Source organism: Podarcis pityusensis (genome assembly GCF_964106645.2).
Source record: "Podarcis pityusensis genome assembly, chromosome: 5".
Lineage (NCBI taxonomy): Eukaryota > Metazoa > Chordata > Lepidosauria > Squamata > Lacertidae > Podarcis > Podarcis pityusensis.
Window position 1 is genome coordinate 72,004,976 of NC_138032.1, and position 14,449 is coordinate 72,019,424.

The window sequence follows — 14,449 nt, forward strand, 5'->3', positions numbered from 1 at the left end:
CCCACCCCACTTTTGTTTAACCGTTGCTTGTTATTAACCCATCTCCTTTTAATGCAACAGCCTCTCCACATCTGATTCATGCTTCTGTAAAGCACTGCTCCAGCACAGCAATAGCATAGACTGCAGTAGCAGAGCAAGCTTGGTAAAAAACAACTTTGAATGTTTTAAAGTGAACAATGACTTGAGTTTTTGAGATGTGTCAAAACCTAAAAAGCTTCCTGTGTTGCCTTTACAGTCATACCTCGGGTTGAATATGCTTCAGGATGAGCGCGTTCAAGTTGCGCTCCGCGGCAACCCGGAAGTAACGGAGCGCGTTACTTCCGGGTTTCGCCGCTTGCGCATGTGCAGACGCTCAAAATGACATCAGGCACATGCACAGAAGCGGCGAAAAGCTACGCGCGTGTGCTCAGACGTGCCGTCGCTAGTTACGTTTGCTTCTAGATGCGAATGGGGCTCCAGAACGGATCCCGTTCGCATCTAGAGGTACCACTGTACAAGCAAAGCTGTGAAAAAGTAGCCTTTGAAATACATCATCTTGCTCCTTAGTTTATATACACCTCAGATAAATTGACACAACACACACTTCCTAGAATGGAGTCTATTTTGCTATCTCCCACAATAAGACATTTATTACATACATAACATTACTATCAAAAACAGGCAACAAACTTTCAATAATCACATTTGACAAATTATTGGGAAGAATTTGGGGGACAAGCAGTTGAAATGAAGAAAACTTGAATATTTAGTACCCTTTCCTGATACACAGAGAATGCTTTAAAGTGTCTTAACAGTAATTAATCCAAAAATCTTACATGTTAATGCACAGTAAGAGGACTACATATTTGTGTAATCTCATAATTTGCCAAGGTCTCTATGTCTGACTGCTGGGCAAGTTTCTTAGTCCTTAAACAGGAGCCTTCAGCCAGAGGAGTAGCCTTTTAAGATTTCTAGGAAATTAAATAGTTTCCTACTTCTCTATGGATGTTACTAAAATAATACTCTCTTGTTCACTCATCAAAAAAATGTGATTGCCAAGGAGAGGAGTATAAAGACTAATATACTTTAAGGGTGAGATTTGTGACATGCATACATCAACTGGGTTTTTATATAGCAGTTGTGCATTAGGTCATTCCTGAACTCATGGCCTTCATGTCTTGGGACATTCTGGCAAGGGAAGTCTTCACTGACAAGAGGATTGTATCAGATTAATTAAAAGAAGTTACCCTATGCTTTCGTTTCAAATCTCAACAAATGTACTAGTACCAGTTTGATGGTTGTTATATTTTACATCAATAAGAGAACCTACAGCATAACTGCTTTAATGAACCAAGTATCTTAAATGAACAGTTTTGGAATATGGAACATACCTTTAGGAGCAGCTAGTATAAAAAGTATCAACATCAGTGGTTTGAATATAAAAAATTTATTTAAAGTCAGAGTATGCAACAAATAAAACCTACAGAACACAGATTTCCCCATCACAATCTGTTGCTTACCAAATAATGGGAAAACACATTCCTTCAGTCATTATAAAGTTTTCAATACAAAAGAAATTAAGTTTTGTAAGAAAGTCTAGTAGACCAGGTACTGTTTCCTTCCAATATGTTTCACAGACACAATGCCACTCTTCAATACATTCCACGCCATCCACCGCCTCCCATGTTGCCTTGTCCATAGTATCCACCGCTATTTCCACTGCCACGACCTAGAAAGTAACAATAGTTACCCCACATTTGTTTAAAATGAAATAGACACAAACTTCATCATTAGGATGCAACTCTTTCTCTATATGGTTTCTGTGCATGCAAACAATACAGCATTCTTGTTCCCGTGTTAACAAATACTTTATAAGACAATGAACCTTTGCATTATAAAAAGAAACCGTTTGCCTACCTACTTAAGACTTACCATAGCCACCCAAGCCGTCAGGAGTACCATATCCTCCGCTGTAACTGCTGCCCATTCCCATTCTTCCAACAGAACCATAACCAACTTGATCTAGAAAACAATGCTCACTGTTGTTAGAATATCCAGAGGCTAGATATCTTTTAAGTTTGAATTAAAAATGTAAAATCAAGCATACCCATTCCATCTCTGCCGTAACCTCCCATTCCAGAACCACCTCCAGCAGTTGAATTAAGGAACAGCTCAATGTATCGATGTTCTTTAAAACAAACAAACAAACAAAAGAAATAAACACCCATAACTGAATAGGTAATTAATGTGGATTCATAATTATATACATGCAGCAAGGGAGTAATTTACAAAGTGCTTTCTGCCTGGCACACTGAATAGACTATAGCACCTTTCCATAGAAATGGATACTCAAGAAAGGGTTGAAAGGTCAGCAGATGTGGCTTCGTGAACAACTTGTTCAATACTTGCAAGTATAGACTCCTTTAAAAACTCTGATGTAATCAAATCTTTTAAACAACATTCTTAAGACGTGTAAAGCTCAGGCATGCTAATCCTAAAAGAAGTGATACTGGATTGTCTATGTTAGCATTTCATGTAACATGAAAGATTGCTTCCTTTCTTGGCTTTTTTGAAAAATCAGCTGTTAAGTGGAAATTAAAACTAAACTAAAATATGCAAGCAAGCTTGGATAGTCAATGAACTACAAAGGCAGCAATCCTGAGCTTTCAACTGCTCCAATGTTTGCTATAACTTACGCATATGATTTTTATCTTTCAACATGGCAGTCACTGCATCTTCGTGTGTTACAAATTCTACATCAGCTTCTCCTGTTGCTCTTCCATCTGCTCCAATGTCAATGTGAACTCTTATAGGTGTCAATGGTGAGAAAAACTAAAAGTGAGCAATAGTAAGTTACCACTTGCAGGAACTTTCTCATATTGAAACAACAGTTATCTTAAGCATATAATGACCATTTCACATGCTTTATCAGGGATGTCACACTTCTGCCTGCATTTATACTAATGATGCAAACCTTCAGTTTTTACTCCTTTGTTTTGAGCTACTATCATTAAAAAATAATTTGCCATCTTTTCTAATCTACATAGTCACTGCAGCTGATATTGTTTAACAGCAGTCAGAAATACTTGCTGATTTACTGCAAGTCATCAAGTGATCTATTAGTACACCCTGACCACATTCGGCTTAGCTGTTGCGTTTCTCCCCATTTGAAGATTTCAGATCATTTACAGCTGCAGCTGCTATAATTTATATTAAACCCAAGGTTTTTTAAAAATAAATACCCTGATTGCATCTCAATTGCTATAAATTATTTTGAAAAAAATAGCCATTAGAGCATTACAGTAATTTCATTATATCTTCAGGAACTACTTTAAAGTTGAGCCCGTCTGTGCTGCTGCAACAGTGAACTACTTTGATTGTTAAAGAGTCGGACCAGGTTCTTAAACTCTTTAAGATCTTTGTTTCAACCAGGAATATTCGTCTACAATGCTTACATTGGCAATATCGTTTTCTGTTGCTCGAAATGGCAGTCCTCTCATGTGAACAAAGTGACCACCATGAAAGCCTGAGCTAGCATCTCCTGCTCCACCATAGCCGTGGCCTCCCATTCCTAAAACACAAAAGATTCAATAAATGTATGATTTAATAAAGTTGTGCACATGCATTCCCAATATGTGTTTACTCCCCCTTGAAATTGTACTAGGTTATACACTAGAAATATCCTACTCTGGTTTAACTTTCACTAGGACTTTTTTGGTTCCTTCCATGCCAAATAATTACCCCCCTCCCATTCTGACATGTAAAACAGTAGGTTTCCAACTACAGTGGTACCTCGGTTTTGAATGCCTCCATAGTCAAAACATTTTGGAACTCGAATGCTGAAAACCCAGAAGTAAATGCCTCGGTTTTCGAATGCGCCTCAGAAGTTGAACAGGAAACGTGGCTTCCGTATTGAGGCTTCTGCTTTCAGTTTTCGAATGTTTCGGAACTCGAACAGACTCCCGGAACGGATTACATTCGAAAATCGAGATACCACTGTACTCACATGCTGGGACTGACAATTTTAAAGCAGTGCACAGTATTTCTCCAACTTCAAAATAACCTGAGGAATCCAAAACAACCCCTCAGCTCTAAAAAAACCCTACTTAACAATAAAAAGTGGTTCTTTTTTCTTTGCCTTGGGAGCCAGTGAGACGGCCTGATGGTTGAGGAACAATACTATAAAACTTTTAAATCTTACCTCTACCATCTCTCATTCTGTCATCATAGCCATCATTTCCATAGCCATAATTGTTATAGCCACCATACTCATCAAAGCCACCATATCCTGTGAGATTTAAGAAGTGGACATACCATGAAACAGTCTTTTTAAAATTCAGCTGTTATCACTGTGCATATAATCAGTACCTCTTGACATCAAATATATAAGCAAGTTTCTATTTATAAAGTTGTCAGGCTCAAAGACATGCAAACCAAGTTTCATCCACATTTAAAATCTCATTTCAGATGCCTCTCCATACCTTTTCAATCTTTAGTCACACGGCTGGTAAAAAAACTGATAGGTATCCAGATTTCAGACTTGGTATGTATTATAATTACTGTCATTTCTGTATTTCTTGACAAAACGTCAGGAACGTGAAAATGACAAGAGCCTGTGGTCATTAGATACACATACCACCGTCATATCCACCACCTCCTCGACGCATTCTGTCATACATACTTCCACGCCCAGCTCCATAATAACCCCCTCTTCCTCCCATTGGTCTATCATAGGGTCCAGGTCGCTGTCCCATCATTCTTCGTGGTGGGTCATAGAATCCTCGGATTTCACTCTTACTACTTTTGAAGATCTCAATATATCTGAGTAAAAAAAGATTTTCAATGTACAAAAGTAAGAATACACATATGTGATGTCTGGTAAAAAAATACAGTAACAAGTTGCACAAATGCTCTGAATTCTATATCTAGATACACTTTCAATAAAAGTGTACCCTGTTTTTTCAAGTGTCACTTAAATTTTAGGAAATGGAAATGCAAAAGCAAGCATTTTAAGTTATATATTTTACTGTCTAAGAATTCTAACCGCATTTTAAATACAACAAATTTCTGAATCACACTCCCCCCCTGCCCCAGTAATAAATTCTTTGAAAAATGTCTGGCTATCATAGAACACCCTCCACAAAAATTGAAATATCCTAATTTTAGCAATCTACATAGTATTACCATTTCCCCCTCCCACCAAATCTACTATACTTCCCAAGTTACTTAGGGTGATTGTAAGGTTGTTGTTTTTAAATAGCCAGTTACTTTATGCTCCCCAACCCCCCAAAAGCAAAACTGACCCCCAACCCCCCGAATAACACCATCCCAAACTCTCCATCCCCACCTGTGCCCTATTCTTTCCTTGTGTTTCCCCAGAGCTTTTTCTGCTATCTCCTTTGAAGCAAACTGCACGAAGGCCTCCCCTGTGCTTCTCCCCTGGTAGTCCAGCGTCAATGTTATCCCATTTGGCACGATTTCCAACCCTTTAACCCAAGGACAAATAACCCCATCAAGGGGAAGAGTGTTAAAGTCTGAAACATTCCCATCTGTAGAAAATACTTAAAGCAAATCTACACAAATGCAAGAACATAGCTTAGCTTCCCCCTCCCCTACCTAACCCAAATACACACGCTAAAGATCTTTCATTAAACTTTATGGGTTTAGACATTCTATTACTGTCTCTTTGTTCAGACTACACAGCAACAGCTACATCACAAAGGCCCTCCTATATTGCATGATGTAATAACTACATACTCCAAATTCTGATTCATAGCAAGGTATCTAAATGGGTAAATTTTATATCCTACACTGCCAATGCAATCTCTTGATTAGTAGTATTTTAACACAGAATACCAAAAATTAGCAATCTAAATGTTAAACTGATTCCCCCCTCCCCCCTGAAATAGTCAATATAAATTAAACTATTTCAAATATCAATCTTGCAGACATAGAAACACTGAAAGTCACTTGACATTAACACTAGAGCTACCTTGAAAGAACTGAACGATCTCCTCCTTGCTGCAGCCAAATGGCAGACCACGCAATCGTACTGTTCCATCACTAGATGAATCATTTGGACCATTATGTTTCCCAGCCCAGTCCATTTTGCTGTTTAAAATCAAACACCATAAAAAACATAAACAGCAAATTTAGCATTTGAGAATCATGATTCACCCCCACCCCTTCCTAAGCAGGACTGTATTCATTAGCAGTATCTTGAAACATGCTCAGACATTGATTGAAGCATAATGCTGTGGTAAGTTACAACTGCCGTTGTCTAGAACTCATTCAGTACAACTAGCATGACCTGCTCATGCAGCCTGCCACATATCTACTCTCAATACCTCAGGTTCTCAAAAGAGATGCACTATCTATGAAGACAAATTCTACTGCTTGGAAAAGTGCAAATGACTCCCCAACACCTCTCACATTAGCTCAGCCATGCACTGGCCCAATCAGTACATATAACCAATCATTGCAATCGATGCTATTCTTTAATTCATAGTGCTGCAGGCTGGTTAAGCCATTGAACTATTTTCTAAAATGCATATGGACTACTAACATGCACACTTCTCTCCACTGTTAGCACACAAGCCACTTCCACATCTCCCTCCAATGCCAGCTAGAAGAGCCATGGCAATATTCCTGTAGAGATTCCCAGAATCAGGAGTTCTGACAACTAAGAGAGACAGTGAATGGGAAGTATGGGGGTTAATGAGCACAGGATAAAATTCAGTAAACTGGGAAAGTGGAGCGGGGTGGTGGTACACAAGATAGAATGACCAGCAAGACAGAATGACAGCAAAGTAGAGAGAGGCAAGCCAAAGGTTTATTTTTAACAGGACTTTAAAGCTGCCATGCATACTTTTTCAATGTGAAAACGTAAGGTATATTTTAATAAATAAAATTAATTTAAAAATGGGGTACTAGTAAATAGGGCAGGAATTAGGAACTACATGCATTTATGTTTTGGGAAATTCTGAAAGGACACTACTATAGTGGGACTCATTCATGATGCAACTTGGAGATGCATACTATGAAAACCTCAAATGTAATATAAATTCTCCAAAAATGATGTAGTTCAACTCACTAAGAAGCTGCAATGATTATAAAATAATTTAATTTTATATTAGTTGCCAGTTGATGGGCAATAACCATTTAATTTAGGTTGAAACTCACTCTACTACTATAGGAAGGCACATCTTCCCCAGTTTAGTCAAGTCCTGCCTAAGAACAGATAGGACTCTGATGCAAGGCTAGAGTCCTACAGAAGCCAATGTAAGAAGTTTTCTCCCATTCCTCCCCACTACCTAAAAATAGACTACAGGCACTGAGAGGAAGAAAAATTCCTAACAAAGAACCCAATTCCCCATTGTACACATCTGACGAAAAAACTTTTCAAAAAGAGGGAAAGGGGCATTATTGGGTCTGCTCGCTCTCACACACAGAAAGCCTCAGACGACATGCAAGAAATTCCTTCTTTTAAGAGCAGGGAGGCTAAATGGCACACTGCAAGTGCCATCTCAGAACCTCATGCTTTCATGGGTAAGATGGTCTTAGCTAAGGATATATCCCAACAGGCAGCACAGCAAAAGATTCAGCAAAGGTAAGACAGTGAAAAAGCAGACAAAGTCACAACTGCCATTACTGAAGCCAAAGCTGTTCCAGCAGCAATACAGTTTCTACAATCTATTCCCCTCAAAACTGGGCAAGTCCTGCAGCTAGCAAGCCTTTTGCTCCTGTGCACCTCAAATCCAGCCCCAACCTCCGCTCAGCTTTTGCAGCATCTGACAAAGTAAATCATTGAGGAAGAGAATGTTGCAATCAAGTACTGGCAGGAGCACCTATTTAAATTGGATGTTCCTCCTCAGTCCTTTGGTAAAAGCTTCTAAAAATCTCCAGCAGCAGGAACAAGAAGAAAAGCCTGAAACTAAAAATCCCATGTACTCCCCATAGCAAGAGAGGAAAGCATGCCCATTTCTAACCCAAGCCTTTTTGACCAATCAGTGAGCAAGGAATGGAGCAACCCTAGGGAGGGATAATTTACCAGCCCTACTAGAGCAAATGCCAGAGAAGAGTTTGCCCCATGGAAGTCCCATGAGGTGTCCCTCTCAGCCATCCCAGTTACAGCAACCTCTAATGCATCAATGGGCTGGCAGTTACATTCATATCTCCCCATCCCATGATAACCAAACACTTCATTAAGGAATTTACTGCAGAGGCCTTCTTAGACTCTCTGCAATTATTTTTCACGTCTATGACTTACTATGTCTCCTTTTCTGTCTACATTAGGAGACTATGAATCTGAAACTGAAGTCTGACATAGCCACTTGGAAGGTGAAAATCTGTTTAGAGACCCATTTGAACACATTCTTCCTAGGAGAGACCAAGGATAAGAAAAACGCAACAAATACTGGAAGCCTCCTAACCACAGCCAAATGGGTCTTTAGTAACTTTAGTAAATGTCTTCCTCTCTCCATACCCATCAGAGCATAACTTACGAGCCTGACAGTATTCTACATGAAGTCTGGCCAGAAATTATGCAATAACCCTGCAGTGGTTTCTGCTAAATTTCCATAACCAAGCAGTCAGGAAGTGACCTGTACTGGTCATTTAGGTGTTTCTCTTTTCTGGTGGACAAATCACTTTTAATCTATACAAGGGCCAACTGATAATGAAACTACAGCAGATCTGCATAAAATAGGCTAGCCTCACATAGCCAGATGAAGCAGGAAGACAGCACAGATATGTTCTACAAAGCACAAACTAGTGGGAACCTTGCTTTTAAAAAAATTCTTCTTGAAGTACAAGGTCACTATAAAAGTGGAGTGGTTCTTTGGGAAACACCTATCCAACAAATTATGGACACACAGAGTCAATCGGTTCTGAACCTCTTCACACCTCAACTGACCCGCAATATCAACAGATTATTCACCAGCTCCTCTACAAAGCAGAAGCAGTCGCCAAGAAGACGGCTATACATATCCTGCCCTCCATTTCTCTTATTTCCTAGAGTCTCTCCTTGCACTGTTTTCTGATTTCCAAAGGCTGAATCAATCAAAAAATGCAGCAAGGAGAGAACAGAGCTAAAAGCCCCATATAGCCAGAGCACATAGATCTCCAGATCTCCACTAACAGATAGATACAACTCCATGGCTCCCCATAAATCTATTTCAGGGCTCAGTATTCTATTACAAACCATGGTTCAGTTTGAATGGAGAAAAAAATGAGCAGAATATCCCCCAACTTAACTATTCGAACAAGATTGTTCTAATATGGCAGCTAAATATACCCTTTACAGATTTTTATGGGACCTTTATTTGAACCCATGACCAAGTACCCCTTCAATGAGCTTTTGCTCAGGACTGTATTCCTAGTGGTAGTGCCTTCAGTCTTCACAAGTTTCAGCAATAGCACCAGTTAACAGTTTTTTTCGCATCTTTCATTAGAGCAAGGTGAGCCCTAGATTTTTTAATTGCTCACAATGGGGCATATTATACAGACGGAGGAATCCTTGGGGGTGGGTTTAGGTGTAAGTACTCAAATTCACTTCAGCCAATTGGCTGATACTGTATTATAAAAGTAAATGCAGCAAAAGGAATAAAACCTCAGTCCCAGTTTGGTAAAGGTGCTGAAAAACATTCTGAAACAACAGAAGACCCTGACTTGGAGACACTACTCTTGGACAGTTGAAAATAACATGCTCTTTCGCACCAGCTCAAAGAAATAAGTTATCACTATTACATTTTATTTTTTTATGTTGGGAGAGCACTTTACTGTTTCCAAATCCTAGGGGTTGGAGTCATATATTATTTGCTTACAGTGTTTCTTACCCAGCTTTTCAACAAGTGATCTGCAAAGTGCCTATCAGTTATAAAAACCAACAGAAGTATAATAGATTAAATATTTCTAAAAATAAACACAGAGGAGCAGAAGAAAAGAACTGGTACTCCTAGGTTACAAACCCTTTCTTTCCCGCAATCCTCTGTTGTCCTGTTCTGTTTAGGACTCGCAATGCTAATACGCTTAAGTACTTAGTGAGGTGAACTGGAATTTTTCCCTTTTAAATAGAAAAGGTTTCCACTAGTAAATTTTTCTGTTGAAAGTTTTCCACTTTGAAAAATGCATTGTTTCACAAAACAATTAGTGACATAATGAATGAACAAAACACAAGTCAATTTGAAATGCATATAAAAGAGTCAATTCTAAAATCAAAACAGTGGTTAACTTTTCCCAGCTGCTACTCCTAGGAAGCACATGTTTTTCTTCAAGCAATCTACAATTAGTAAGTTAACTGTTTTCAATGTATTTGTTTTCCCCGGCCTAAATAAAATCTGAATAATACTGAATTGTCATATCTTAAAATATTTAGAAGTATTCCAATAAAAATAATTTTCAAGTAAAGCTTATGAGTGCAATTTTCAAGTAAAGCTTATGAGTCTACTCAAAAATATGTCTCAGTGACAGGACTGCAGTCTTAACCACAGTAAGGTTGCAATCCTGTATGTACTACTTAACGGAGCTACACTGAACTCAATGTGGGATGTAATCTACTGGGAGCAGTCAAGTACAACATTCCTTGTTTTGCTAGAGTGGACATGCAAGGGAATGTTTGGTCCAGCCAGTTGAAGCTTCCTGGCCTGGAGCATCCTTCCTTGCATGTGACTAGTACGTGGGCATGACCTCTCCAGACCTGGTAAAAGGCCAAGTTACGCTGCTAAATTCCTCTTTTCGACATTCCTGTTCGTCCTGCCTGCTTCCTGCATCACCTGGACTGGACTGCTGGCTGCCACAGCAGTTCCCCAGGTTATCTCCCATATGGGGTAAATTTGTCTGTACGTGTTTGTAACTTTAAGCCTAAAGCCTGCCTTCAGGGATCACACTGTGTTCTGCCTGATCATGAGTAAAACTTCTTTTTGTTACTTACGAATAAGACTGTGGTGTCTTTATTCTTTTAGGAGGGATTTAAAAGGGTCTTACCAGGAATATTAGAACATACCTCAATCTGGACAAGCCAGATTGAATTGCTTATTGTCTTAAGAAACTCACACGAGTTTGAAACCAGCTTTCTGCTGTGTGAGACAGGGAATGCACTCTAAGTGAAGACTCTGCTAATTGAAGAAACTTGCTAGTGCAAGTTAGGAAGGATATTAATAAACAATATATCTCCCCTGCCACCCTCAACATTCCCACACTCAATGGGACTCACTTCTCAGTAGACATTTTTATGATTACATGATATGCACTTTATTGCATGTTTTTCTGTACTAAAATATTTCAGTTCAGGTAATTTTGCCACCTCAAATCAGTTTGCAGGTATTTATACATTTAAAATTAACATCACATTAAAAATAAACTAAGTGTTCTCAGTGTTATGAGTGCTGGTCCTTATGTAGCCAGAATGGCACTACCCAAGGGAGGCATTAGTATCCTCAGGAAAACCCTGAGGTTTGTAAAAGTACAAAGCCGCCACCACCACCTCCTCAGGGAAGATAAACTGTGTATAGAATGCTGACCAATTGCTGGGAAGGGAAAATTGGGGGGTGGAAGAGAGTGGCTGGAACACTCTGCACTGCAACATTTTGTTGCAAGTTCCAATTATCCAACTCAAAATTTTATGAAAATCCCACTCTGTACTTAACAATGTTTGGTTTATTCCTTCTCTTCCTGGTGCATGGCTTACCTTTTCAGAAAAAGGTATAACTCTAGTTCACCAAATTCTATACCTTTGCCCCCAGACTATTGTACATTTGCGTTTTACATCTACTGATCTCATCAGTGCAATCCTTTGTATGTTTATTTAGGTGTAAATCCCACTGTTTTAAATGGAATTTACTCCTATGCAAACATATGGTTGTTGTCATGCTTGCTGTCTAAACTGTCAGAACATCAATCTTGTAGTCTGGAAGTGATTATACCTCTTCTGGAAAAGAAGGGTGCATCTTTCCTATGCTTCCTGCTTGAAAAAGATGAAAGATGAGCTTTATCTTTAACAACCACAACCATCCAGTATGAAACTCCAGGTCTTTTTCCCCTCAAAAAGTTCTCTTGCAGGCTAATCCTAAAAATCCACCTAAGCTGCTACAGTGTAATACTGTCAAGAACAGCACCACTATAACCTGGAGCCTCCACTATGTGCTTTAAGATAACCTGCAGTGCACAGAATTGTGCAGATTTCCTTTTATCCTAGGGACAGAACAGTGATTGAATCATGCAGAGAGACTTTAGAATTTGGATACAATAAGCCAGAGGGCCCATATTGCAATATGGTAAACAGGAGCAAAATGGAGATACTAGTAAACAACACTAGTAAACATTTCCCTCTTTTAGCGCCTACTGGCATTAGTCTGCTTTTCATTTTTAATTCTAGGATTCTTAACTACACAGAAATTTGACCAGATTTACAGAACAAGATAACTGATATATTGCCATACGATCCCGCACAATAGTATGTAAGGTAATCTCTCATGGAACAACATTTGCATGCTAGTGTATGAAAGTTTTTAAAGCTGAGAAAGTTCTTCAGACAACAAAAAATAAGACTTTCTGCTTGAAGACCTCTGCATAGTCTTAACAGTAGTTAAGCCAAATATTATTTATCAAAGTAATGCAATTAAATTAGAGAAAACTAACAGTATGATCCTGTGCATGTTTACTCATAAGTCCCACTGTGTTCTATGGAACTTACTTCCATATAACTCTGCATCCAACTGCAGCCTAAGTTATTTAGTGGCACATTTGGAAATCTTTCCATTGTAAAAAAATCCCACTGCATGAAAGATATGTATCATTGGGGAAAACAGGTATTACTTTTTTAATTGCCCTGGAACCATCTTTTATAGATTTATTAATATTCACTATAGGTAACCAAACTAAGTGAGAGAAGCTATGTTTCCCAAAACTGTAACAGAACCTATGTAGGTATGAACACAAAGGACATGATTTCTTGACAGAAATGACTTTAGTACTGTCATTTCTGAACATGTTCAAAATCTGTCCATGTAAGCATCTATGTATTTCAAGTGTCTTGTACAGCGATTACTTTACCTACTCTATCCTTTACCTTATTTCTGTTTTCAAAAGTAGATTAGCTGTAGAAACGACCTAGGTCAAATGGCTCATTTACAAACAACCTAAGTGTATTTTGGCTGATACACAGAAACATGTTGCGTTAGACAAAACGAAGAACTGCCACCCCTGCACTTATTATGAATCTTAAATCACAATGGCTTTCAGTACGGTATTGCCACTAAGTGTGATGGTTGCAACGTTGCACCGATTTAGCCTTAGTTTTACTAGCGCTTTCTGATTTAATCTAAGTGATGAATGAAATTTACCCTCTTACCCAAGCTTAAATGCTACTACGTGCGTTTTCTCGGATGTAATTCCCAAGGACTACAATGGGGCTCTTTCCCAAACAGCTGAACAGTCAATCTCTTTACATCTCGTCAGGAGTGAGCATGGCGAGGCGGGGAGGCGGGGGAGCCGGCACAGGAAACTCCCCCCAACTATCAACAGCGCTACAACACTACGCTCAAATCCTTGCCCGACACGCACAGACCCATCGCGCAGGCGCGAACTACCTTGGGCAGAGGGGGCGTGGCAGATCAAAGAATGCCCGCTCTCAGAAACGGGAGGGGGAGGGGAAGAGTGAATCTCCGCCGGTTAAAACAGCCAAAGGAAGGCGTCGCCGTGCCTCTTTTTGTCAGGCCCGGGATGCCGTTGATCTGTCGTCCCTACCCTCGCTCTTGGCTGCACTAATGCTGTTAGCTGCCAAGTCGCCGTTTGCGGCGAGCCGTTGGGCCACGAGCGCCAGCCCCAGGCTGAAGGGCACCTCGGCCTCCGGCAGGCGAGCCAGTCGCTGCCCTGGCGCGCCGCGTCCGCTCTTCCCCCCCCTCCTCCCCCGCCAAATCACCGCCACATTCAAAATGGCGGACGGAGAGAATAGAACCCTCGCTCTCTCTCGCGCGCGGAAGCCACCGCTTAACCCTTCCCTTCCCTCCCCCGTTTATCCCGCCACCTGACCCAAGGCTGAATTTCTCAGGGAACCGAGAAGGCGGGTCCGCCCACCTCGGCTCGTACTTTCCCGGCGCATCGGCGACGGAGTTGCCCGACCTCTCTCCCCCGCCACCCCACTCACCGGCAACACCTCACCCACTTCCCCAGGCGGTCGGCGCTAACGGCAGGGCTGAGACTCCCCCACAAAAGAACAAGGAAGCGCGCCTAACGGGCGGCTTACTAGCAAGCTACGCAGCTGAGGCAGACAGGATGGCGTCGCGAGCGGACGTATCGCGAGGACACGCGGCGCCGGGGACGAGAATTTCGCTCGCGTCACCTAGGTGCAGAGCGTGACGCATGCGCCGCGGAGGAGAATGGGGCGACAGCCGTTTAGGTCGAGGGAGCAAGATGGAGTGGCGCATGCGCAGAAGGAAAGCCTTCCAAGGCCGTGTGTGCAGTTTAGCGCTGC

The 14,449-nt window shown here is 40.6% G+C and overlaps 1 protein-coding gene across 8 annotated transcripts; it reads right to left on the reverse strand.

The window, feature by feature from the left end:
* Positions 1-1,410: 1,410 nt before the first annotated feature.
* HNRNPH3 (heterogeneous nuclear ribonucleoprotein H3) lies at positions 1,411-14,337 on the reverse strand. Of its 8 annotated transcripts, none has more exons than XM_081005061.1 (10): positions 14,123-14,263; positions 5,972-6,090; positions 5,327-5,465; positions 4,616-4,800; positions 4,181-4,267; positions 3,435-3,550; positions 2,676-2,811; positions 2,087-2,167; positions 1,912-2,001; positions 1,411-1,708 (listed from the first exon to the last, which is right to left on the reverse strand). In XM_081005061.1, exons 2-10 carry the CDS (start codon positions 6,084-6,086, stop codon positions 1,632-1,634), a joined length of 1,026 nt encoding a protein of 341 aa, XP_080861187.1. In that variant the 5' UTR covers positions 6,087-6,090; positions 14,123-14,263; the 3' UTR covers positions 1,411-1,631. The 8 variants fall into 8 exon arrangements, with proteins under 8 accessions (XP_080861187.1, XP_080861188.1, XP_080861191.1 ...); XM_081005062.1 differs by having other exon boundaries at positions 4,661-4,800; positions 14,123-14,260; XM_081005065.1 differs by lacking the exons at positions 5,327-5,465; positions 5,972-6,090 and having other exon boundaries at positions 14,222-14,337.
* Between the last annotated feature and the right edge of the window lie 112 nt (positions 14,338-14,449).